This window comes from Schistocerca nitens, chromosome 12 (genome assembly GCF_023898315.1).
Source record: "Schistocerca nitens isolate TAMUIC-IGC-003100 chromosome 12, iqSchNite1.1, whole genome shotgun sequence".
Classification (NCBI taxonomy): Eukaryota; Metazoa; Arthropoda; class Insecta; order Orthoptera; family Acrididae; genus Schistocerca; species Schistocerca nitens.
The window spans coordinates 14,025,731-14,053,334 of record NC_064625.1 but is presented as its reverse complement, the minus strand read 5'-3'; the positions used below and the strand labels follow the sequence as shown (position 1 = coordinate 14,053,334).

Genomic DNA, 27,604 nt, shown 5'->3' with positions numbered 1-27,604 from the left:
CGAACCTGCGAACGTAGTGGTCGCGCGGTTCCAGACCGAAGCGCCCAGAACTGCTCGGCCACTCTGGCCGTCAAAAGAGGAGACATATTCATGTCAACAACTGTAAGATACAGTTTACATGAACCCAGCAAAGGCAAAGACATGAGATTCATCACATTTGTAATATCGAAAGTGTGACGTTCATCAGTGGCACGAATTTCTGGTAGAAGGATATACGCAAAGAAACATAGGTGTTACCAGATGGTACAAGAGCCAGATAGATCACGTTGTAATTGGTGTCAAAACAAATAACTTCTTGATGAATCTAAAGATAGAACAGCTTGCAGAGTATGGGAATGACCACTTCCTAGTAAAAAAACTAGCTCCAAGTACAACTGAGCCCAAACTGAGAGTTAGGAATAATTTTAAGAAAATGGTACACTACCATGTCGATAGGCTCAAAGACATAACAAAAAAAAAGACGAATTTGAACTCCATCTCAGCAACGGTTTTGAAATTCTGGACGAAGAGGATGCAGAAAAGGAGCTAGAAGTAGTATGGAAAGAAGTCAAGGATTCTTAAATGAGAAGGCAGATGGAGTCATGAGGAGAAGATCAGGGGCAAGAAGAATTTCTTGGGGATGAACGCATTAAGGTATGAGCGAAGAGAAGTGAAAGAGACCTGTCTATGAGGCACAGATTTTGCACAAGGCAAAGCATATTTCGAACATGTTTGGAGAACTACCCAAGGAACTTTGACGAGACCAAAGGTGATGTACGTCAAAGGAAATGTAGAGGCGGCTCAACAAGATTTTTCGGGAAAGAGGCTCGAAAGATGTAATACAGAGTTAATTTCTTTAAGGGGGATAACAGAGTCGTCAAAAGTTCGTCAAGGACAGTAATAGGACCGTACTCACCAATGAGTTGAGCGTTGCTGAGAGATGGAAACAGGACTCCATGGAGCTACTCAACAGTAATGAACCTAAAGATCTGTTTGGATCCCATGAACCTGACATTTTTTGGCTTTGTTATCCACTACTTACACTGGAGAAAATAAGGACCCAGATAATGAAGTGGACGAATAACAGAAGTCCAGGAGAGGAGAAGATGGAGTCGAGGCAGAAGTCATTCAGGATGTGCAGGGGGAGGGGGTGGGGGGGAGCGGGTGTGGAACTCCGCAAGTGAATCCACCAGTTAATGAAAAAGGATCTGGATTGTAGACGAGACCCCAGGAGACTGGAAGACTGTGATCATCTGTCCTATAGACAAGAAAGGTGACAAAATAGATTGCACCAGTTATGTAGGAGTCACCCACTATATGTCTGCTGTAAGATGTTGTTCAACTATTTACTGAATAGAATCCAGCTGTTACGCACAAGAAGTGATTGACCAAAATGGGGTGATTCCAGAAATGGCTGTTGACGGTGGACAACGTATGTGTACTGGCATAGTTCACTGAGATGATGTGGGAATATGGCAAAGAACTTCATGTGCTCTTCCTAGAGTTCAAGAAGGCATACAACCGCATTCAGCAGGAGAGCACGATGAATTATCTGGTGTAGTTTGGAATACCAAAGAAGCTTATAAGCCCAGATCGAGTTTGATTTACTAGTTCAAAAGGCAAAGGGAAGCTGCGAAACCAACTCGTGGAGAGCTATAGCATAAACATATCGTTGACACGAGGAGATGCTATGTCACTGTTGTTGCTGAACCTGGCTCTCGAGAAGATGATAGGAGCACATCTCACGTTTGCAAGCGATGTGACCCCTTTGTCCAGATCTGAGGAAAAGAAGTGAGAATACGAGGGTAAAGGAGCATAAAAGTCTTTGCCGACTGGGAAAAATAGATAAATCGGCCGTTGCGGAACATGCACTTCAGTCGGGTGACCATGTAGTAAAGTTTTCTAAAACTACAGTTTTCAGTGCTACCACGAACTATTATCCACGACTGTATAGGGAGGCTATTGAAATTTATAAACATGAAGATAATTTTAATAGAAAAGAAGAGGCCTTGAAATTCTACATCTACATCCATACTCCGCAAGCCACCTGACGGTGTGTGGCGGAGGGTACCCTGAGTACCTCTATCGGTTCTCCCTTCTATTCCAGTCTCGTATTGTTCGTGGAAAGAAGGATTGTCTGTATGCTTCTGTGTGGGCTCTAATCTCTCTGATTTTATCCTCATGGTCTCTTCGCGAGATATATGTAAGAGGGAGCAATATACTGCTGGACTCTTCGGTGAAGGTACGTTCTCGAAACTTTAACAAAAGCCCGTACCGAGCAACTGAGCGTCTCTCCTGCAGAGTCTTCCACTGGAGTTTATCTATCATTTCCGTAACGCTTTCGCGATTACTAAATGATCCCGTAACGAAGCGCGCTGCTCTCCGTTGGATCTTCTCTATCTCTTCTATCAACCCTATCTGGTACGGATCCCACACCGCTGAGCAGTATTCAAGCAGTGGGCGAACAAGCGTACTGTACCCTACTTCCTTTGTTTTCGGATTGCATTTCCTTAGGATTCTTCCAATGAATCTCAGTCTGGCATCTATCTGCTTTACCGACGATCAACTTTATATGATCATTCCATTTTAAATCACTCCTAATGCCTACTCCCAGATAATGTATGGAATTAACTGCTTCCAGTTGCTGACCTGCTATTTTGTAGCTAAATGATAAGGGATCTATCTTTCTATGTATTCGCAGCACATTACACTTGTCTACACTGAGATTCAATTGGCATCCCCAGCACAATGCGTCAATTCGCTGCAGATCCTCCTGAATTTCAGTACAATTTTCCATTGTTACAACCTCTCGATATAATACAGCATCATCCGCAAAAAGCCTCAGTGAACTTCCGATGTCATCCACAAGGTCATTTATGTATATTGTGAATAGCAACGGTCCTATGACACTCCCCTGCAGCGCACCTGAAATCACTCTTACTTCGGAACACTTCTCTCCATTGAAAATGACATGCTGCGTTCTGTTATCTAGGAACTCTTCAATCCAATCACACAATTGGTCTGATAGTCCATATGCTCTTACTTTGTTCATTAAACGACTGTGGGGAACTGTATCGAACGCCTTGCGGAAGTCAAGAAACACGGCATCTACCTTGGAACCCGTGTCTATGGCCCTCTGAGTCTCGTGGAGGAATAGCGCGGGCTGGGTTTCACACGATCGTCTTTTTCGAAACTCATGCTGATTCCTACAGAGTAGGTTTCTATTCTCCAGAAAAGTCATTATACTCTAACATAATACGTGCTCCAAAATTCTACAACTGATCGACGTTAGAGATATAGGTCTATAGTTCTGCACATCTGTTCGACGTTCCTTCTTGAAAACGGGGATGACCTGTGCCCTTTTCCAATCCTTTGGAACGCTACGCTCTTCTAGAGACCTACGGTACACCGCTGCAAGAAGGGGGGCAAATTAAGCGAGATATGGACAGTGGCGTTACAGAATCGGTAAGTGATTTTTATTTATGACGGACTATTATCGATAGTTACATTTTATCTATGACTAGTTTTCTCTCTGCTACTTGGTGCAAGCTAGACCACGCCCACTTTCCTCGGTATTTATGCCGCTCTCCGACGCCCGACTCGTCAGTCGGCAGGACTCAGCAGGACCTGCCATACCTCTGAAGATGTCCAACGTAGTATTGGACGAAACGTTAGGAATAGAAGAATTCCATGGACCACGGCCATATAACCCGGAAGAATTATCAACAACAGTACCATCCGGTCGTGAAAGCCTTCATTGTATGAGGGCAAGGTGAGATCACTAAGGAATGGAGCATGTGGCGTAATTGTGAGAAGGATGTGACCAATTACTGTAGGTCCAAAGAAAACCGAACGCTTCGTACGGGTAGGGCTCGTTGCTCAGTCGGATGGAAGCTGACGGTCTCTGAAATCCCCAGATTTTACTCTCTGTGGAAGAAGGCGAGTAGGCAAACCAGAGAGAGGTTGGGGAGAGAGAGAATCCACTAGGACTTGCTGCAGGTCTGCACAGAGGGCAATTGACAGCAGAAAGCAGGGAAAGGAACCCAGTGGAAGAGGATCTCCACAGCTGAGTACGATCACGTGAGTAAGTGGTGGTGTGCCCTCCCCCCGGTCCCTACTTCTAGTCCCTAGTCCCCACCGCCCAATTACTCACATCCCTGACCTCGGAGACGGCGGGCAGCAGCTCGTCGGTGCTCATGGGCGTGCGCGGGCTGGGCGACGGCGCCTGCTGGTGGGGCTGCGCCGCCTGCTGCGGCTCCTGGCGCAGCTGCAGCTGCTGCTGCTGCTGCTTCTGCTGCTGGATCTCCAGCAGCTGCTGCTGCTGCAGCTGCTGCTGCTCCTGCTGCTGGGCCAGCAGCTGCAGCCGCCGCTCCTCGCGCTGCTGGTTCTCGCGCTCGAACTTCCGCATGCTGAAGCTCATCGAGCGCGACGAGGACGCGCTAGAGTGGATGGACGCCAGGCTGGGTCTCCGGGAACCTGCGGGCCGGAAACGGGGAACGGCCGGTCAGCGGGCGGCCTTCGTGAAGTGGCCGATTGCAGTCTCTAAAGCTACAGTGCTAACAGTCTCAGCTCACGTATCATTTTCAATACCTTCACTAACATACTCCAAAAAATAGAGGGTGAACCGAAACTGAACCAACGAACTTTCGAGGGGTGGGATCTAAAGTGCATACCTTAAGACCATCGAGTACTTGTTCATTTTCGCTACTGTCAAACATCTCCTCTACTGAAGAAGTGTTTACAGCTCTTAAGGTATGTATTTTACAGCCCACGGTTCCTGGACTTTTTTTAGTCCATACTACCACCCCTGAAAGTTTGTTGGCGTGGTTCTGCTTCATCCTGTACATTGACCAGTTTGTTGGTATGGGTATTTTCCGCAGAATGTATATAAATAATCATTATTCGACGATTGCCAGAGAAGATTTTCATCACTAAAAATCAATGTTGGCAAAGGAATCGGATTATTAGTCGAACACCAGCTAAAGTAAAATGCTGGTAATAGAATCCGGTCGAATTAAATCAAGCAGTGATGATGAAATTATATTCAGAAGTGAGATTATAAATAAACTGTGTGATTTCTGCTATCTGGGCAGCAAACTGATTGATGAAGGCCAAAGTAATGGTATACAATGCAAACTGGCAGTAGCAAAAGAAGCATTCCTGAAAAGTAGAAATTTTGTAACATCGACTATAAATTTAAATGCAAGTAAGTATTTCCTGCGGGCATTTGTATGGAGTGCAGATTGTCTGGAAGTGAAACACAGACAATAAACAGTTCAGACAAGTAGAGAATAGTGGCTTTCGAAATGTGATGCTACTGAAAAAAGATTGTTAGATGTGAGGAGTCACTGAGTCGAACTGGAGAAAGAAAGAAATATTGTGCACAGACTGATACGACATATCCTGAGCATCAAGAAATAGTCAGGTTGCTTATGAACGGAAGTATGGAGGACAAGGGATAAAAACTGTAGAGGTAGAACGAGGCTTAAGTCCTGTAATCCGCATCAAGTGGGCGAAGGTTGCAGTTATTATGTAGAAACTAAGAGACTAGCGAGGAGATGTGCATCAAAGCAGTGTTCAAACTGAAGACTTCGGTTTAACTAAGGTGTTTGTCTTGATCACGAGATATTACTGCAGAAGTTGAACCATTATGGATTAAGAGGAGTACGTGCCAATTGGTTCATCTGATTCTTTAGAACAGACAGCAAACGGTCATTCTTCACAGTAATAAGAACAGCTGAGATGTGGAGTCCGATTAAGACACAGTTAAGTGGAGGATCCCTCAGGGGTCAGTGCTGGGACCATACTGTTTCCCTACATGCTAATGTAGCATATGATCCTAAACTATTTCTGACTGCTGATGAGACTAGCCTGGTAGTGAAGGATGTTGAGTGAAGCATAGGCACTGTATTAAATAGTGCAGTTCAGTACATTGTGCATGGCTTGCAGGAAATAAGTTGTTGTTAAATAACGGCGAGACTCGTTTTATACAATTTCTAACACACAGTTCAACTGAAACTGCCATTTTGATTACATAGGATGGGCATATGATTAGTGAGTCTGGACAGTCCAAATTCCTAGGTGTTCAGATGGATGGCAAGCCATGAGAATAATTAATGGCTGGCTCAGTAGAGTTCTATGTAGCACACACTTGTAACTGGTAACAATAACATGCGTAGCACGGTTTAAAATTGTAACATGTACTTCCACTTGTTTCCCTCGTGGCTCGAGTGTAGCAAGATCTACGAGTTTATATATCACTGCGCGAGACGCTTCTAGTCTAATCTTATCTTCACGGTGTTCGCACGACAGGTGGTTTAGGGACCGAAAAAATACTTGCTGAATCCACTTTGGATATCTGGTCTTGTAATTGCGTAACTTCAAGATACTTCTAGCATTTTTTCGTAGACAACTACAACTTTTAAAGAACGTCATGTTTATGTAATGAGCTGCTGATAGCCGCGCAGGATTAGCCGAGCGGTCTAAGGCGCTGCTGTCATGGACTGTGCGGCTGGTCGCGGCGGAGGTTCGAGTCCTCCCTCGGGCGTGGATGTCTGTGTTTGTCCTTAGGATAATTTAGGTTAAGTAGTGTGTAAGCTTAGGGACTGATGACCTTAGCAGTTAAGTCCCATAAGATTCCACACACATTTGAACATTTTTTTTGAGCTGCTGATAACACGAACTATATATTTGATCAAGACAGAAAGGAATTAACGACATTAACTGGCAGTGACCACTGATTTACATAAATGGGGCAAGTTGAACATTTGCGGCAGATGCCCTGACCACTGAACCATCTGGACACAGTGATCACCACAACCACGCGGACTACCCTAGCACACATCCCGTGAGATCCAAATTGTCAACTTGTACTACTCACTGCTGGTGTAGTGACCCTGCTCATTAGCTTCACTATTTGTGGCACCTTGCCAATTCCCGTAAGAGTCAGAGCTTATGTGCATCTGCTCTGAAGAGATCATTGCTGTAACTATATTTGTAGTGTCTCTTCTTTCGGACATGACCTCTGTGCCGTGGTTCACAGTGGCTACAGGATCAAGATGGTGTTTGTTCTTTCGGACATGTCTGAAAGAACAGACACCACACGTATAATTCCAGCAATGATGGCCAATGATCCCTTCAGTGAAGATGCACGTCAAGCTGGAACTCTTACGGGAATGGCGAGACGCCACGAATAATAAAGCTGATGAGCAGGGACACTACATCAGTAGAGTTTGGTATAAATTGACAATTTGGGTCTGATACGAAGCGTGGTAGGGTAGTCGTGCAGGTGTGGTGATGTCCAGATGGCATAGTGTCAGCCTATCAGTTATTGGTAGACCCGGGTTCGAATCCTGGTTTGGCACAAATTTTCAACTTGCGCCATTGATATACATCAAAACAGGAACAAAATGTTGTGTGTTCTTTCGAACATGTCTGAAATAACGGGCATCAGACGTATATATCTTGTTACCAGATTGGGGTGAAACACTAATTGTAACGCAACATAAGGCCCATCCTATACACGCTGTCCGGTCAAAAGTATTTGGACACCCGTGTAAAGACAAGAACGGACTAACTGTAGGGTTCATTAAAACAATCAGCTTTCCCACGTCCCATATGGCATTGCAACGGGAAAGGAATCCAAGTATGTGGTTCTGTGTGAAGTCCCCTCTGCCATGCACTTGACAACGGTTTGCCGAGTATGAATATCGAAGAAATACCGCTGATGCAGCAGAGTGAGCTGGCTCGTGTTGTCCCATATAGCCCCCTGCTCGAATCTCATTTGCCGCAACGCCCAGTGGATGGGATCGGCCAGCGGTCTGTTTTGACGCGCAGTGAATCCGGCGGTGCCAGGCGGCGCCGAATGTAATCTGTCCCCCAGCGCCGCTGTGACGTGACACATCGATTAGGTTCGCCACCGCAGCCGTAAATCACTGATAGGCCGCTAATACCGGCCAGAGGCGATACCGTAGCCGTACCATTGGGTTCGAGCCACGCGCTCGCCCCGAACGGTGGCTCTGAGGCACCCTGCGGAAAGCTGCTCCGAGTGACGGCGTCAGAGCTGGTGAGCTGCCTCGCTGCCCTTCTCAAACACCTACACTGCTAGGCACGAAAAGTCCAACACCAGGAACAATTTTATTTATCGTCTCTGTTCCATTCCGTGTTGCTTTAGTCGTCTTCAGTCCAAAGACTGTGTTCATACAGCTTTCATGGTAATTTATCCCGTGCAAACCTCTTCATCTCCGAGTAACTACTGCGACCAACATCCTTCTGAATCTGCTTACTGTATTCATGTCTTGGTCTCCCTCTACTATTCCCCCCTCTCCCCCACCTCTCCATCCCCCCCCCCCTTCCACACACACTTCCCTCTGGAAGTAAATTGGTGATCCCTTGATGTCTCGGAATGTGTCCTATCGACCCTTCTTCTAGTAAGGTTGTGCCATAAATTTCTTTTGTCCCCAATTCTGTTCGCTGGCCGGAGTGGCCGTGCGGTTCTCGGAGCTACAGTCTGGAGCCGAGCGACCGCTACGGTCGCAGGTTCGGATCCTGTCTCGGGCATGGATGTGTGTGCTGTCCTTAGGTTAGTTAGGTTTAATTAGTTTTAAGTTCTAGGCGACTGATGACCTCAGAAGTTAAGTCGCATAGTGCTCAGAGCCATTTGAACCATTTGATACTGTCTTCCAGCGTTGCAACCTTCTCATACACAACCACATCATCTTCGAACAGCCTTAAAAGCTTTCCTACCATTCAACTAATGATTTACATGTAAACTGTAAACACTATTAGTTCTGTCACACTCCTCTGGGCTACTGTCGAAATTGCCTCTGCATCTGTCGATTTTGAGAGCAACATGTTCGGTTCTATCTGCAAGAAAGTCTCGAATCCAGCCGCAAATCTGGTCCGATTCTCGGTAAGCTCGTACTCTTTTCACTAAGCGTCATTACGGGACAGTGTCAGATGCTTCCCTGGAGTCAATCTGAGCACGATGTCTACAGCGCAGTGGATGTCATGGAGGAAGAGTACAGCATGAAGTAATTTATAGGTGATTTTGGGTTACAGAGGAAGTGATACCGGAACCAGAGTTACCCTCTGCCAAACACTAAAGTGGCTCGGTCAGTGTAGATGTACGGTATACGTAGAACGGACGTTTTGATTAGTTCTCTGTGGTGTAACTACCAGTCAACAGGATAGAAAGAGCGTATCTAGTCAGAAGTATCGGGTCATCCCCACGCCATGCGGAACTGGCGGACAGGTAGTCCCGCCTGTACAAAAGGAAGCGGGGCGTAGTGTGTTGTCAGTAGTGAAGCAACGACAGCTGTGTGCATTCGAACGTGGACTAGTCACTGGATATCGCCCGATTAACAAATCAAACAAGGGCGTTCCAACCTTTCTGTAACTATGCAAGTATACTTTTGGTGATGCGATTGTGGAGCGCAGACAGGAAAGAACAACCGTAATTAAACCAGGATTACTGAGACCTCACGAACCAACGGACAGCGACCAACCAGTACCGTGGAGGTTCGTTGTAAAGATCGCATGAAATCAGCGGAAGGAATCGCTGGACAGTTCCGAAGCGCTAGGAGCAGTGCAGCTGCGTGGGGAGTTGAAGAGAACGGGATACAATTATCGAGCAGCTACTCATGAGCCACACATTTTTGTAGACGTGCTAAGCGAAGCGACTGGACAGTGCGTGATTTGAAACGAGTGATGAATCAGCTCCATACTCTGTGACAGTCCGATGGGGGATTTGTGTTTGGTGAACGCCTGGAGATTATTACCTGCCATCATGTTTACTGCTAACCCTGAAGTACGTTATGGTGAAAGGTTCAAAATGGTTTAAATGGCTCTGAGCACTATGGGACTTAACTTCTGAGGTCATCAGTCCCCTAGACTTAGAACTACTTAAACCTAACTAACGTAAGGATATCACACACATCCATGCGCGAGGCAGGATTCGAACCTGCGACCGTAGCAGCAGCGCGGTTCCGGACTGAAGCGCCTAGAACCGCTCGGCCACAACGCATGGCGAAACGGCGTTTTTCGTAGTTAGGGTGTGGTCCCAATATTTCGCTTAAGGCATTGTGTAGACTTTCGTCATCAGGTACGAATCAACAGTAATTTCTAACATGTAACGGGTTTTATCAGTATTGTATTGTCTTTTTAAGGTAGACCGTGGGTGGAATTTCACCCCATTTAAATGGGGACTTGATCTCGAAGTTCAAATATCAAATGCATTTGTACTAACTGCGGCAATATTTCATGGCAATAGATCATCAGTCTTGACCACATTCGTATATTAACTTTTACAAACCATTACGCATTTCTGTCGTACACCATTGCCAGAGGATCTAGAAAAGATGTAGCATACGTGAGGAAGAAAGCAATGTACTGTTTAAGTCGAGCAGGCATACACTGAGGAAAGCAAACAGAATACAGTGCGGACATAGCAGAACTTATTATGTTTTGGGTCGGTGTCAGCTCTGCTATGTTCACACTGTACTATATTTTCTTCTTGTCGATGTACACTTGTCATATTAGATACAAATCATTGCTCTCTTTCTGATGTTTGCTTCGTATTTTTTAGATCCTTTGTAAATGGCGTAACGCAGAAATGCGCGAGGATAAGTCAAAGTTAATAAAGAACTAAGGTTTCATTATACTCGTAGCACGAAAACTGGCCAGGTGTGGTTGGGACTCTCGTAATGAGGGCTCCGCACAAACTTGATTATGTTATACAGACAGTTCATCCATTCCGGGAATAGAAAATCTCGAAGACTTTTGCCTGATATCGATATTGATACTTGCAAGATTTCAGTCGCAGGGATTCCAAGATTGTCGAGAAGTTTTAATTTCAGTAATATAAATGTGACACAAAGTCACGCAAGAGCCAGGCGACCGTTATCATAATAATAGGTAGTTCTGTATTCAAATGGTAAAAGTCAAAAATCAGGCAATCAATGACTTTATATTACGCGTTTCGGAATTTATCAGATATCCGGGAGCGATTAAGCGCGTAGATATTGCAACTTAAGTTGTATGTGAAACAAACATTCGCTGATAAATTCAGAATCACGCCATATGAGCAGTAAAGTTATTCCCTGCCCGATGTTTGACTTTTACCGTTGCGACCCAGGCAACCTAAACGCAGAAATACTGATCGTTTTAATTTTAAGATTGATGTTGGATGACAAAGAAATTTTTTTTCGTGTGGTATAATTACAAATTAACAATTTTCGTTTTTCTTCCTTTTCTTGTGCTGTGAAACCTTCCTTCTTGCCGTCTCATCATTCTAGGTTAACGTACAGTTTAGGTTTTAACCACTGAGTTTTGCTGCTTGCCAAATACTGATTACAGGTCAACGGGAAGTATCATCTAGGTTTTGGTGGATCAGTTTGCGAGTATCAAAATATGTGACCTAAATTGCCGTAGCTTTTGATTGCGGTGACTTAGAAGCTTCTATGCCTTACACAACCAAGGGACCATAGACCGCAGTATGCGACATACATTTCAAATTGATATGTCTACCCGTTACTGAGAAAATGTGGTAAAATGGGGTTTTAACAGTCGGACAGACACACAGATGGACGGGCAAACAACAAAGCTATCCTACAATGGTTCTGGTTTTACCGATTGAGGTACGGAATATATATATATATAATTGCCACTTCTGATAAAGCATTTATGCCGTAGGTTTCTACAATATTTCATACTGAATTAAGTGGCGGCTTGTAAGCACACATAGCAAATTATTTTGCAAATTGCTTGTTTTGGGTTTCTGCTTTTGTTATTTATTTTCACCCGTGTCAGTGTTCGCTATTAATTATGATACACCCCTCATAGGTACGTCTACGTCGATACACTTTGGCCGCGTTACTGCGTGTGATTCGGTCCTCAGCGACTTCGATTTCTATTGTCGCAAGGCTGTGTTCTGTTGACAGAGAACGGTAACAGGGCTACGTTAACGCTGATCCGAGTTTGCAGCTGGTGCGTGTGCACGCAACGCGACTATCTTTAGCTTCATTGTTTGCGGGACCCTCCGACTAATTCATACTCTGTGATAAATGCAAGAGGTGTGCGTGATAGATAAAAATCGATGGAAACGGCTCTTACCACGATATGAGATTAACATGTTTCTTCTTCGTCCCCGAATTAAACGTGCAAAACGGAACAATTTTTAATTTTGATACGAATCTAATGCGATGTCCTTGTACACACAGTGTAGAAGCTAGACGCCTCTATTGATCCGCGCGGGTATTCTGAGACGAGAACATTCTTCCTCATGCTATATTCAGCAGCAGAGGTTCAGGCGTCCACTGAATCTTCAACAACGGCGTTAAAATTGTTAGCAGCTTGCGTTTCTTTCTTCAGATGTTTTCATGCTGTGAACGATCAGTGTCTTAAACTCTGCATACCTACTACACCCAAAATACTCAGTAATCTGGTTTATCTTTTCTATTCTTCACTTCAGTTAAATGCCTACTCTTCTTAATCCTCCTCCGTTTCGTATTTCCCATATCCACTTGGTTTTAATAATCCTTCCAATTTCAGTTTTACACGAATTTTGATTCTGGCTCATTAATTCACCCCCTCTTTGGAAATTAAACAAATATGAAATAAAACTGACGGCCCTTGACGATAGCACTCATTACTCGTGAGAATAAAGAGCTAGTTGTGTTTTACAAGAACGATATTTTCTGGATTCAAAACGGTTCGAATGGCTCTGAGCACTATGGGACTTAACATCGGAGGTCATCAGTCCCCTAGAAAGTAGCACTACTTACACCTAACTAACCTAAGGACAACACAGACATCCATGCCCGAGGCAGGATTCGAACCTGCGACCGTAGCGCGGTTCGGGACTGAAGCACCTAGAACCGCTCAGCCACCACGGCCGGCCCTTAATAGTCAAAATGCTTTACATCTACATGTACATCAGTACACGTTGAGGGAACTTACGCAGAGGGAACGTCTGGTAGCAGTATCTGATCTCCCCCCCCCCCCTCCCCCCCCTTTCACCTGTTCTAATAGCGAATGGTAAGTAGGCTGAATGCACTGATTTTTTTCGCGAGACGTGTGTGGGAGAAAGTGATACGCTGCCCGATTCTTCTAGGAATTTCAGCGACGTACCTCTTGGTGACGCCAGACACGTCTCTTGTCTTCCACTGGAGTTTATTGGGCATCGCCATAACAGTCTTGTGTTTGCTACGCGATCCCTTGATTCGTTGGATCTACTCTTGTTAAACCTACTAAAGGTCCTCCACTGATGCATCAGCGAAGCAACCTCCCTACAGCTGCCAGCATCGTCCGGAAATAGCGTTACGCAACTTCAGCCGTCAACCACTCGGTCACTTAATATCACGGCATTAACCTTACTGAAAATATCTCCTTTGAAGTTCATGCTGTGATAAAGGCGAAGGGTTGACACACTCTCGTAAGGTCCACTAATGTGTAAGTGATGACTAACTGACAACCTCAGCTGCCGGCAGGTGTTGTTGTTATACCTCGATGTGGACAGCTGAAAATGTGTGCCCCGACCGGGACTCGAACCCGGGATCTCCTGCTTACATGGCAGACGCTCTATCCATCTGAGCCACCGAGGACACAGATGAATAGCGCGACTGCAGGGACTTATCCCTTGCACGCTTCCCGTGAGACTCACATTCCCAACTGTCCACAATTCTACATATGTATTGTACCTTATAGACATTTGCCCACCCACTCATTACTCGCGCACGCTTTGGCAATTCCCGTAAGAGTTTGGGCAACCTGTGCGCATTCGCACAGACGAAGGTCAATGGCTGGGTAGCCTTTACCTATATATATATATATATATATATATATGAAGACAGTAACTTGTTCTCGAAAGAACAGTTACTGTTGATGACCGTACAGCTTTTCCCTGGAATAAATGATGACTGACTGACAACCTCAGCTGCCGACTAATGTGTGTCCAGATACATTGTATCAGATAAAGCTGGCCGTTAAACTTTCGACATCAGGACACACAGTACAAACGAAACTTTGCGTATTGTCTGTACGCAGTGTACACTTTAAGAAAAAAAAACGGTGCACGACGTAGGAATTATCCGGATGGGACAGAAATCTGTTGCTGTGATGTGCGTGTACAGACAAAGAAATGATAATTTCAGAAAAAATTGGATCATTTATTCAAGAGAAGACGCTTCACAAATTGAGCAAGTCAATAATGCGTGGTCCACCTGCGGTCCTTACGCAAGCAGTTATTTCACTTTGCATTGCCCTTCAGGGCAAGTCATGATGGCCCTACATTTCAGCAAGATAATGCCCACCCGCACGCATCGTGCGTTTCTACCGCTTTCCCGACCCTATCTCGACCAACGAGGTCGCAGGGTCCCTCCCAATTGAGAGATCTATGGGCAGCTCGGTATATGACCATCTTACGCCCAGGTCGGTTAGAATTTGGCACGATAACCCTCAGGGGGACGTCTATCAAACAATATCGAGCTGAATAATTGCTTGCATAACGGACACGGGTGCACCAAGACGTTATTGAATTGCTCAATTTGCCAAGCTCTTTCTGTTGGATAAATCGTCCAATTGTTCTGAAATGGTAATCATTTGCTGTTCTGTATGTGTTCATCAGATCTGTCCCATTGGGGCCGGACAGAGTGGTCGAGCGGTTCTAGGCGCTACAGTCTGGAACCGCGAGACCGCTACGGTCGCAGGTTCGAATCCTGCCTCGGGCATGGATGTGTGTGATGTCCTTAGGTTCGTTAGGTTTAAGTAGTTCTAAGTTCTAGGGGACTGATAACCTCAGAAGTTAAGTCCCATAATGCTCAGAGCCATTTGAACCATTTTTTTTGTCCCATTGGGCTAAATCCTTCCTGGTGCCTCTTTTTTTTTGTCTTAGAGTGTAATAGGAAGAAGGGTTACATACATAGGTGATTTATGGGCCATCTGAGCATCAAGTCGAACAGAGAGTGGTTGACAGACGGGGGAATGTTATTCAGCATTTATTCAGTTCAGTGCCAACGTTTATGAACTATAGTGGTTTATGAGTGCCGTCATGGCACTGTTTCATAAACTGATGACAAGATGTTTTCAGGCAGTGAGAGATCTGGAGAACGAGGGAAAAGTGAAACTCCTTCCTTATCAAAACTGGTGGGGACAGCATAGGCAGCAGCCGGCCCAGTGGCCGAGCGGTTCTAGGCGCCTCAGTCCGGAACCGCGCGTCCGCTACGGTCGCAGGTTCGAATTCTGCCTCGGGCATGGATGTGTGTGATGTCCTTAGGTTAGTTAGGTTTAAGTAGTTCTAAGTTCTAGGGGACTGATGGCCTCAGATGTTATGTCCCAAAGTGCTCAGAGCCACATTTGAACAGGCAGCAAGCGGTCTTGCGTCACACTGTAGGAAGATGACGTGGCAGAGATCTGGAAGATGGGGTACAACCACCAGCTTTAAGAGATCAGAAATGTAGCGTTTGCTGTCCAAATTACTGGCTACGCAAGTGAGAGACTGTGTAGCCAGCGCCATGTCATTGTGAGATGAACGTGAGAGATGGTGAAAAATGCAGTATGGCACATTTGGTCTCCTCTGAGCCTCCACACGCCGGTCCAGTTGTTTTAATGCTTACGCAGAACAGAGACTCGTCTGGAAAGATGACGTTCTGCAACTCCTGGCTCCAGTGTTGCACGCTCCACTGTTGGCACACATCTCTCTGCTGCTGCATCAAGGGAAGCTGGGACTGTCCCTGATGGTCTGGACATCACGGCACTATCCTCGTGGATACTGGTCTCGAGGCACGCGACGTGGCTGTACGATCCTGGGTGGCCAGATGATCAATATGTCTGTCCTCTCAGGCGCTACTCGTGTGGAGCCATCCAGATACAGTGAGTCATTCCCAATCTCTCGATTCCATATACGTATGACAGTTGCGGGATTATGACCAGTATCGCAGAATGATAAACTGTAATCTCTTTTGGCACTTGCCACTCGCATTCTGTTAGAAGTTTCTCTTCCTTACACGAGACCCAACACGATCTTAACGCAAACGACAAACTGTCTGATGGAGAAATCCACTTTGTGGTCTTTCCTCGTTTCCATAATGTAGCTTATCGTTTACATTGTAAGGTGTAAGGCAAATCCAACATGAAAACCCTGACATGATAGCAAATCCGGCAGTATGTCACATAGCTCCAAATAAATCCTGACATCAAATTAACCAAAGTAATACGATCAACGAGTGAGCAAATGGAATACCACAGACTAACACAAGAACGCCTAAATGCATGTCATACCTTCCCACCGTGAAACAGACGCAGTTCCGAGGGGAGAAACGAGAACAGAAGCCGAGAGCAGAACCGTGTTAAGCTAGAAGGCCCTACGATAAGGGACGGACACCCACATCACCGGCCGGCCGCCAAGACCACCCCCCAGCCCATGTTAAAAGATAGAGCCCTCCAGAAGAACAGTATAGATCTTACGATAACACTAACAGGGCCACACCAGCTGAAAGTTTTAGCGTGAGACTTTTTCGCGTCTCTGTTACGTTGCAAACTTTAAAAACATTGCCCCACCACGAAAAGTATAACGTTTCTCATTGGATAGACAGAATTTTTGTAGGCGGAGCTTAAGGTTAACATTGAGACCCTGATTGGTCAGATGAAAACACAGACAGATAGTTTTTTTTAAACCAACTTCGGTAAATTGTAGTAAGGAGAAGTTAGGAGAGAGTTGCTTCCGAGTCGGCGAGGTGCGTGGAGCTGTGCCTACCGACGCCCCCTGACGCTGCCTGACCAACGACAAGGTAATGAACGCAAGCGATGCCGCATAAGAGCGCATAAGGCTTCACTCAGAACTGCAGAAGTCTCATCTGTTACACCCCCGGGCATGGGTGTGTGTGATGTCCTTAGGTTAGTTAGGTTTAAGTAGTTCTAAGTTCTAGGGGACTTATGACCTAAGATGTTGAGTCCCATAGTGCTCAGAGCCATTTGAACCATTTTTTTTGTTACACCCCCTTTTTACCTGATACTAGTGTCGATCGTCAATTAAACTTCGTGGTATTCACATTTGCTATTAAAAGTTAAAAATCTGAAACACGATGATTTTTCTGTTATATAATTATTGAGAAGCCACATCAGCCACTGTAAATTACGACAAGTTAAATAAGTAATTAAAGATAATTGAGGGTCACTGTAGACCATTTTTGATCGTTTTCTGTTTTATGAAACTTAATTTAAACCTAGATTATAGATGTGATATGGCATAGGTCATCCTTCGATACATTGTAGAACTTGGAAACCCATTCAGGGAATATTCGTTCACATTTTTGTTGAACGCAGTTGGTTTTTATCATCCTGTATTAAAACATTTCCTTTTATCAATAGTGCAATTTATAAACAATGTTTTGTGAGTAGAATAAAATTTCCAATGGTAAACTTAACTGCTTTTTCGACGTTATTTTACCAGCTAACTAAAAATAGGAAATCCTTAAACCCCTTTCACTAAATTAAGTTAGTATTAAGATTCTTTTACAGGGAGTGCAGTGGAGCTGACGCTGAAATCATTAAGTATTTGGTTATATCATCGCTAGTGTCACTGAACTCTTCTGAACTCTACATGTCATGTGTGGTCTGGCGTCTCCTTACCAGCAGCAGGTCCCAGGTTCAAACTAGTCAATTCCCTAAAAAACACGCTCAGAGCGTCGTTGCGCGAAAGTGGTAGGGAGACACGACTTAGAACAAACAGACAGCACGCTGAATGTTAGAGCATATCTGAGCATGTGATACACTCGGCGCCAGTTCGAAGTCTGTCGCGTTCCACCTTCGCTGTGTTTTACTGTTTTAATGGCCAGCGTTGTAGCTGGCTCGGAGCATTTTGCGCGTCCGGCGCTAGCAAGGCCTGCTCTTTGTTTAACGCTGTAGATTGTAGCAGGGAGCTCGTATAGGCGTGAGCAACCTCGGCGGCTGGTCGGGAAAGGCGGCACGATGCGTCCCCAGGGCGCGATATCTCGGCGTTCTCATTAAAAGCCACCGGAAATCCATTACGGTAAAGCGGGGGCGGCAACACAACGTACTGGGGGCCGACGCGACAGCAGATTACTCTGGCGGGCCGGGGACTCGGCTGCGATTGGCCAAATCCCTCCCAGTTGGGCCGTAAACTGCTGGCCTCTGCGAGCCGGTAACTGCGCCCGCGGCCGCGTGGCGGCGACACCTCTGCGCTGCTGGTCTGTCTGCACGGGCCCCACCACATTCAAAGGGGACGGGTATCTACGACAGCCAGTCCCAAAACTTTAATCATAACCCAAACAAATGAAGATATGTCATTAATTTTTCTTTGTTTATACATACACGTCTGCAGTTGGGGTACACAACGAAAACCCTGTGCCATAGTACCGCAGCATGCAGCTACAGGAGCCTTAACAAAATTGCATAGCCCATTACTAAAGAGGAGAAGCTACTGTCATTCGAATCTCGAGCACAATTGTTGTCAAACTGATGACGTATCACTCAAATAACATTCGAGGTGAGAGAGTATTAGTGATAAGATTTGCTGACGACATTGTTACGCTCGGTGAAAGTGAAGAAGAATTACTGGATCTGGTAAATGAACAGTCTAATGAGTACAGAATATGGACTGAGACTAAATCGAAGAAAGAAGAAAGTAGTGGGAAGTAACAGAAATGAGAAGAGTGAGAAACTTAACTTCCGGATTGGTGATCACAAACCAGATGAAGTTAAGGAATTCTGTAACCTAAGCAGCAAAATATGGCAGGATGGATGGAGCAAGGAGTACACAAAAAGCAGACTAGCACAGGCAAAAAGGACGTTCCTACTAGTATCAGACATGGCCTTAATTTCAGGAATAAATTGTTTGGAGAACAGCACTGTATGGTAGTGAATCGTGGACAGTAGGTAAACCAGAAAAGCAGAGAATCAAAGCATTTAAGATGTGGTGCTACAGAAGAATGTTGAAAATTAGGTGGAGGGATAAGGTAAAGAATGAGATTTTCTCCAGAATCGGCAGGGAAATGAATATATGGAGAACACTGGTAAGGTGAAGGGACGTCTGTTAAGGCATCAGGAGATGACTTCCCTGTTATTAGAGGCAGCTGTAGGCTACAAACTGTTGAGGAAAATGGAGATTGGAATACATCCAGCAAATAATAGAGGACAAAAGTTACAAATGCTACTCTGAGATGAAGAGGAATTCGTGGTGGTCTCGCATTCGGGAGGACGACGGTTCAATCTCGCGTCCAGCCATCCTGATTTAGGTTTTCCGTGATTTCCCTAAATCACTCCAGGCAGCTGCCGGGATGGTTCCTTTGAAAGAGCACGGCCGACTTCCTTCCCTGTCCTTCCCTAATCCGAGGAGACCGATAACCTCGCTGTTTGGTCTCTTCCCCCAAACACTAGGCAATTCCGCACTGAAGATTTATATCAAAAACGTCATTCTTGGTATATTTCGTTATGTGTCATTTAATGATACATCGAAGGTAAAAGCCTTCAGGATATCCTAAGATCAATGATAATATTGTTGAGAGCTGCGCGTGGCCTTCTGGTAAAATATGTCGAATTAGGGAATGAAAGAAGTAGGTTTGCATCCTACTACGAGCTAATATATTTTTTTTTCATCTTCGCTTTTTCAACAGATTCTGTGACCAGCAATGACATTTTTATTCCTTGCTTGTCCCAAATATTTGGCCCTTTTTTTCCTAGGATGCGGTTAGGCAGGAAGCGGAGACCGTAGCTTAAATTGCTGCGAGGAAAACGCTGTTTAACACTGTTCACAAGAATTAGGGGAACTCCTATGTCATCGTCCCGTATGTTAAATCTATTTTGACACTGGTGATGTCTGTGGTCTTATTGCTATGCCTGAGATAGTCACATTCAATGTAGGCAACAATTAAAATCATTCGCTGTTTCTTGCCTGTGTTATGCATTACATTCCCCCTCAGAGGGAAGTGAGTACTGGTGTCATAGTGCGTTACCCAGGTGACCAGCTATCATTTGCGGAAAAGATATTCAACTAAGCACTTGCAGTGCGACATCTTAAGGCAACAACCGCACGTGAAGACCGATACCCGGTGGCCGTCTCTGTGTTGCAGAGGACTGGAAGACGGCCACTGGATTTAATCAGACTGTGATGAACAGGTCACGAGAAAGGATTGCACGAGCCAGACGTCCTGTTCTAGTTCCACTCGACACGACATCATCTCGCAGATCACCGTCTGTTCCGCCTTTCCCGTGTCAACTGGCAACTTCGTCTTTGGCGAAACGTTTTATTCACAGACAAGTCCAGATATCCTTTGACGAAAGGAGCTGGCAGCGTTCGCGTGTAGAGACCTTCGGTGAGCTGTCCAGGAAATCGACAGGTTTCCGAGGTTCTGTGATGATGTGAGGACGCTTCAGTGTTGATAGTCGTACGGATCTTGTCGTCTGTGGTCACCTTATAGCCAGGAAGTTCAAATGGTTCAAATGGCTCCGAGTACTATGGGACTTAACAGCTGTGGTCATCAGTCCCCTAGAACTTAGAACTACTTAAACCTAACTAACCTAAGGACATCACACACATCCATGCCCGAGGTAGGATTCGAACCTGCGACCGTAGCAGTCGCGCGGTTCCGGACTGAGCGCCTAGAACCGCTCGGCCACCACGGCCGGCGCCAGGAAGTACATCGAACAGTTTGTGTTGCCCCACACGATATGGCCTTAACTTCAGGAATAAATTTCTGACAATATTTGTTTGGAGCACAGCATTGTATGGTAGTGAATCGTGGACAGTAGGTAAACCAGAAAAGGCGAGAATCGAAGTATTTAAGAAGAGGTGATACAAAAGAATGTTGAAAATTAGTTTATTTCCGAATATGCTGCTGGATATGGTGGTGGACCTGAATTCCTTCTAATGCCAGTGCCTGGGTGTCGGTCATCAGCAGGTGTAACAATACGAGTCAAGATAGATGTAACGGAACGATAGCGTATTTGCCTCTATTAGTTACGGTAGAGAGATCGATCTTTCGGTCCTGTCTGTATATTTATATATGGTATTGCATGAATAAAGGCTGGGCGAGTGTAAAGCTATCGTTAAAAACGCACGCCACTTGATTTGTTACGATTTGGTCAGTCATAATAACATGCTTTTGAATACAATTAAAATATAACGGCGATACCTGTTTAGTGTTATTGGAAATAATATGTAGTAAATTAATGAGTAAGGTAGCCCATCCTATAAGAAGAGGTAAGATTGGGCATATTGAGGTGTTTTGCGTTATATCGACGAAGCCGATGATACGGCGTCATTTTTTTCGTTTACTCTTAGAAATAAACAAGTAAAGAAGTGCTAATTGTGCGTAGTGAAAAAATATAGGGGCGAGTTTTAAATAACTACGGTATACAATCAGAGTAACAAAACGACATTTAGTTACACGAAATCGTGGATAGCGAAGTGTGGGCATTAAATTAAGTACACCTACAGGGCGGTCAATTCAGGGATAAATCTATACGCATCTCACGAGGGACGTGGTATTGAGCCCGTTTTTTTTTAATTATATCGCGGAGAGCGGGCTCCAATTTATGAAAAGGAGAAAAACGTTAACTTTTACGCGAACTCTTAATAATTGCGGATCGGAGAGAAAAGTGTGTAATTGTCTTACGCCTAACAGCAATTCGTGGAGGCGGTGGCTAAACTAGAAGAGTCAATTACAAAATACTGTATCATTATCATTGACTGTTGGTATCGAGCAACCAAAACTGTTCATCAAAGGGTTTCGATGGAACTTGGGAGTTAGGGTTCAGGCACTCGCATATACTCCACATCAGAGTGTGAATGAGTGGTGAATGTGAAATAAAACTGTGAACAAAATTACGTTAAATAAAACAGAAGAAACAAGACAGTTTGGTCGTATCTGTTATTATTCCATAAACTGTAACATTTCTTCTCGTTGTACGAAGCCTTTATAGACAATCTTTATGATAATTTGCTTCGAAGGGATCTCGTTACGAGTTAAGTTTTGGGGACCTGGTCAAGAGGGGATAGTTCGTAGATCCTAACTACTGCAGCTATTCTGGAATCAGGTGCTACCGTGACCGTTGTGTGTTGTCAATGGCTTAAGGTCATCATATCTCATGCTCTAAGATGGACGCGCCTTTCCTCTTGGTATAACGGTGCCTCACGGTAACAACGACAACGCCGACGGCGAAGGAAGATACGGTAGACAGGGATGTCTTATGAAGCCTGAACGCTGAAGTAATGGAATGGCCGGTGGTGAATCCTGACGTAAACACCATCGTGCATTTGTGGGAAATGCTCGATAGACGGGTTCGTGGCCGTCATAGACTCTCCGAGAATTCTCATGGGCTCTCATTGAGGAACCGGGAACGGACGTCACTGTACGGAGCGAGCTACGTACGTGTTGGCCGGTGACAGACGCGCACAGTTACTGAAGTTATCAAAGTCCAATGAACAGCACCCAGGATCAATGATTGTTCAATGTTCAAATGTGGGTGAAATCTTATGGGACTTAACTGCTAAGGTCATCAGTCCCTAAGCTTACACACTACTTAACCTAAATTATCCTAAGGACAAACACACACACCTATGCCCGAGGGAGGACTCGAACCTCCGCCGAGACCAGCTGCACAGTCCACGACTGCAGCGCCTGAGACCGCTCGGCTAATCCCGCGCGGCAATGATTGTTTCCACTTCGTTTTCCATGCCTGTCGGACATTTCAGTCCTTTTTATGGAAACGAACAAGGATGTAATGAGGTTTCGTTGTGTACTTATGACAGATAAAGGTAGAATTCGCTAACATACTCAGTCCTCAATTGTTTCACAATGGAGTGTGGCAGACGCCCAGGGTCTTGTTCCCCTTAATTATTTTGGGCGGAGTATATTGCTTGCTTGTCACAAATATTTCACAGTTTAATTCCGAACACGTCGCGATTTCCGCGAGTGTGGTTATAGACAGGAAGCGAGAAGACAGCTCACATTGCTGCGAGTGGAACTGACAAAGCTAGTGTCGCTCGCAGCTTACTGGGCTGACTGCTGTGGTGATCGCGTCACTTCCGCGTCAGGTTCAAGTGTCACTATCTTATGCCATTGTCGAAGTGCGGATGGACCGTGCCAATTTGTCTTGGCTTCCCTAGTGGCGAGCTATACTACCGTATACGCGTAAACGGACAAAAATTAATTACATAACTTACTGTTTTCGATATGAAAGTTAAAACTTTGTGACTATCGCGCATCTAAAAGCATGGGATACTGCACATGTTGCCAACTTCAAACAAACTGAAATAGCCTCTTGACGTTGGTATAATATTACGCTCTCTGTTTACATTTTGCGCTAGGACTGAAACATTAACATTACATATATTTGCATTGTTTACAGACACTTATTTATTAATAACGACATTGCCACTGGACTGTTGTTGATGTTATAGATGCAAATCGAAATTCGTCAAAGGAGGAAAAGCTACTTTTCGTAGGTAATTACTACAAAGCTCTAATTGTAGTTCCACGCGTAGTTGTAGTTTTACGTGTTGTTTAATTTAAAGGCATGCCGATATGAAGGTATACAATTGTGTAGAAAACCATTGAGAAACAGTGCATTAAAGAGTTAATATCGTAACGCTAAGGTGATGACTGGGCGTTGTGTGACGTCCTTAGGTTGGTTAGGTTTAAGTAGTTCTAAGTTCTAGGGGACTGATGACCACAGATTTTAAGTCCCATAGTGCTCAGAGCCATTTTCTTTCGTAACGCTAATTTAAGTGATTGTATGGTCGAGTGCTCGTATTTGGGACAACTGCTGGATAAATACCGCAGTGTGGGGGAGTATGAACACACTTCGAGAAATGTTTCTCTGCAGATAGTCGTATAGAAATATTATCTGAATCTTTTCGTCTATAGTATTCACTTTCAGAAATCACTGTGCGTATTTCACAATAATGCTGTTTACAAAAATGTTTCAAATGGCTCTGAGCACGGTGGGACTTAACTGCAGAGATCATCAGTCCCCTAGAACTTAGAACTACTTAGGCCTAACTACCCTAAGCGCATCACACACATCCATGCCGAGGCAGGATTTGAACCTGCGATCGTAGCGGTCGCGCGGTTCCAGGCTGTAGCGCCTAGAACCGCTCGGCCACCTCGTCCGGCTGCTGTTTACAGCTTGTACGCAAACCAGATCACAGTCATAAGAGTCGAGGGGCATGAAAGGGAAGCAGTGATTGAGAAACGAATGAAACATTGTTTTTGCCTACGCCCGATGTGATTCAGTCTGTACATGAGGAAGCACTAAAGGAAATCAAAGATTTGGACTATGAAATAATTTTCAGGGAGAAGAAGAAGAAGAAGAAGAAGAAGAAGAAAAAAAAAAAAAAGAATCTGGAGGCTTTCGTGACCGTTGCCACTAAAGTTGAAATCTTCTGAGTTGTTAGGCCGCGTCATATTTCCTTCTAAAATAATCGACGTTTCGACCCCTCTGCTGGGATCGTCTTCAGGATGTTTCGGTGTCCACTATTGCTAGAACACGTGGTCCATTATTTTAGAAGGAAAAATGACGCGGCCTAACAACTCAGAAGATTTTTAACTTTAGTTAAAAGTAGGAGGTTTGCCGATGCTCTTTTAATTCTGTCAGAAACAGCAAAGGACTTGGAATAGCAGCTGAACGTAATGGACAGCGTCTCGAAAAAAAGATAAAAGGTGAACAATAACAAAATCAAAACAAGGATACTGGAATGTAGTCGAATTAGATCAGGTGATTCTATGGGAATTAGATTAGGAAACGGGACACCTAAACTAATAGGTGAATTTTGCTATTTGGGCATCAAAATAACTGATGACCGAAGTAGAGACGATATAAAATATAGACTAGCAAGAAAAACGTTTCTGAAGGAGAGACATTTCTTAATATCTGATATGTATTTAAGTGTAAGAAAGTCTTCGCTGTACGGTTTGTCTGGAGTGTAGCCCTGTACGGATGTGAAACGTGGTCGATAAACAGTTTAAACAAGAAGAGAATCGAGGATTTTGGCATGGGTGCTACAGAAGAATGCTAATAGCTAGATGGATTGATAATGCAACTAATGAGGGGGTATTGAATAAAATTGGGTAGAAAAGAAATTTGTGGCACAACTTGAATAGAAGAAGCGATACATTCTGAGACATCAACGGATCACCAGTTTAGTGTTGGACGGAAGCGTAGTGGGTAAAACCAGTTTACGAAACATCCGTTACTCGCGCGCTCGTGGCACCTACCAGTAACAAATATAGCGGTTCGCCTCTGAATTGCGTCAATGTCTTCCTTTAATCTGACCCTGTGGGAATCCCAAACACTCGAGAATTAGTCAAGAGTAGCTCACACTAGTATTACATATACGGTTTCCTCTATAAACGAGCTACACTTATTCTCACAATAAACCGAAGTCGACCTTCCCTACTACGGCACTTACGACCTCGTTCCATTTCAAATCTCTCTGCAGAGTTACGCCTAGATGTTTAGTTGACTTGATTGTGTCAACCAGCACACTGCTGATGCTGTATTCGAACATTATGGGATTGTTTTTCCTGTGTTAACTTACATTTGTCTGCATTTGGAGCAATTCATCCTGTATTCTCCTCCAGTCACTCGACTTGACGCCTTCCCTGGCCACTCAATCTATACCCTTGCATCTGATGAACATTCACCAAGGGGCTCAATGTACTGGATCCTATTAATTAAGAAGTCTTTGACCCACTTACATACCTGGGATCCTAACCTGTACGCTCTTACATTCGCCAGGATGATGCATCATGTCAAACGTTTCGGGTGGAAATCTAGGAATACGGAATCTTCTGCTGCCCTTCATACATGGTTCATAGGCTGTGTGTAAGAAAAGGGCAAGCTGAGTTTAGCACAACAGTGTAGTACTATAGTCATGCAATGCACTATTTTTTGTGAAATGAGAGGTATTGGTGTTGACGAACGACATCAATGAAAGTAAATATCGAGAAGCAGTTGTCAAAATACCAGTATTTTTAAAGAGATCTCTGTCTTACATAAGGAAAGTTACAAGAGAAGTAACTCATGTTATACACTTCTGTGTTCAGAAAACTTTATCTCTGCAGGTTGAGTTGCCACCCTGTCATCCAAAAGAAATGATTATGTAGCTTACTACGAAATGGAAATATGCAAACTAGGCATATTTCTTCATTTTTAAAACACAAACAACAGTAATTATATGTCCTGCAAACTAAGCCACATCATTGGGTGCATGGAGTTAATTTTCATTTGAAGGTTACAAACTCTCTGTTTACTTCCATTCCATACCTGCCATTACTATTTAATTTCCACGTTTTACTTTTACGTAAGTCTGCCATCGAGACAAATACTTTCAGAAACGACTTTCTACCAAATAAATTAGTAATCTATTTTTCAGAAACACTTTTTTTTGCTATTGCCAGTCTCCATTTCATATTCTCATTCCTGGAGCATCATCTGATTTGAGTTCACTCCATTACTGTTGTTTTACTTTTGTTGTTCATCTTATTAACTCTCTTCAAAATAAAATTCATTTCGTTCAACTAATTTTTCAAGTACATCACTGTTTCTGACAGTGTCACAGTTCTTATATTTTCTATTTGAACTTAAGTTAATGTAAGCAGATAATAAATATGCATTTCGAAGCCTGTCTTTCTTTGAGTTTATCATTAGTCATATTACATATATATTTTATTTATCATTTCTCCTGAGCTGTTTTGCTTGTTTCGTATGTAAGTTTAGTATCACTGCAAAGAGAATTCCATCATTTCAGTGAATCAGAATGGAGGAAATGCAGTTATTTTGAAAGAAATTGTTATTGTCTTTAAAATAATATCTTTGTGCAGGAATAACAGCCTGCATAAAATTAAGTTACATCATTATCCTTTATTTGGGTCTAGTTATACACAAAAGCCGGCCAGTGTGGCCGTGCGGTTCTAGGCGCTTCAGTCTGGAACCACATGACCGCTACGGTCGCAGGTTCGAATCCTGCCTCGGGCATGGATGTTTGTGATGTCCTTAGGTTAGTTAGGTTTAAGTACACTCCTGGAAATTGAAATAAGAACACCGTGAATTCATTGTCCCAGGAAGGGGAAACTTTATTGACACATTCCTGGGGTCAGATACATCACATGATCACACTGACAGAACCACAGGCACATAGACACAGGCAACAGAGCATGCACAATGTCGGCACTAGTACAGTGTATATCCACCTTTCGCAGCAATGCAGGCTGCTATTCTCCCATGGAGACGATCGTAGAGATGCTGGATGTAGTCCTGTGGAACGGCTTGCCATGCCATTTCCACCTGGCGCCTCAGTTGGACCAGCGTTCGTGCTGGACGTGCAGACCGCGTGAGACGACGCTTCATCCAGTCCCAAACATGCTCAATGGGGGACAGATCCGGAGATCTTGCTGGCCAGGGTAGTTGACTTACACCTTCTAGAGCACGTTGGGTGGCACGGGATACATGCGGACGTGCATTGTCCTGTTGGAACAGCAAGTTCCCTTGCCGGTCTAGGAATGGTAGAACGATGGGTTCGATGACGGTTTGGATGTACCGTGCACTATTCAGTGTCCCCTCGACGATCACTAGTGGTGTACGGCCAGTGTAGGAGATCGCTCCCCAC

The 27,604-nt window shown here is 44.4% G+C and overlaps 1 protein-coding gene across 1 annotated transcript in view; it reads right to left on the bottom strand.

The window, feature by feature from the left end:
• The window catches only part of LOC126215316 (AF4/FMR2 family member lilli-like), a 686,763-nt gene that overhangs the window by 10,932 nt on the left and 648,227 nt on the right, over positions 1–27,604 (bottom strand). The window contains exon 7 of the mRNA XM_049941996.1: positions 4,133–4,455. Coding sequence (XP_049797953.1) covers positions 4,133–4,455 — 323 coding nt within the window. The remainder of the gene's footprint in view (positions 1–4,132; positions 4,456–27,604) is intronic.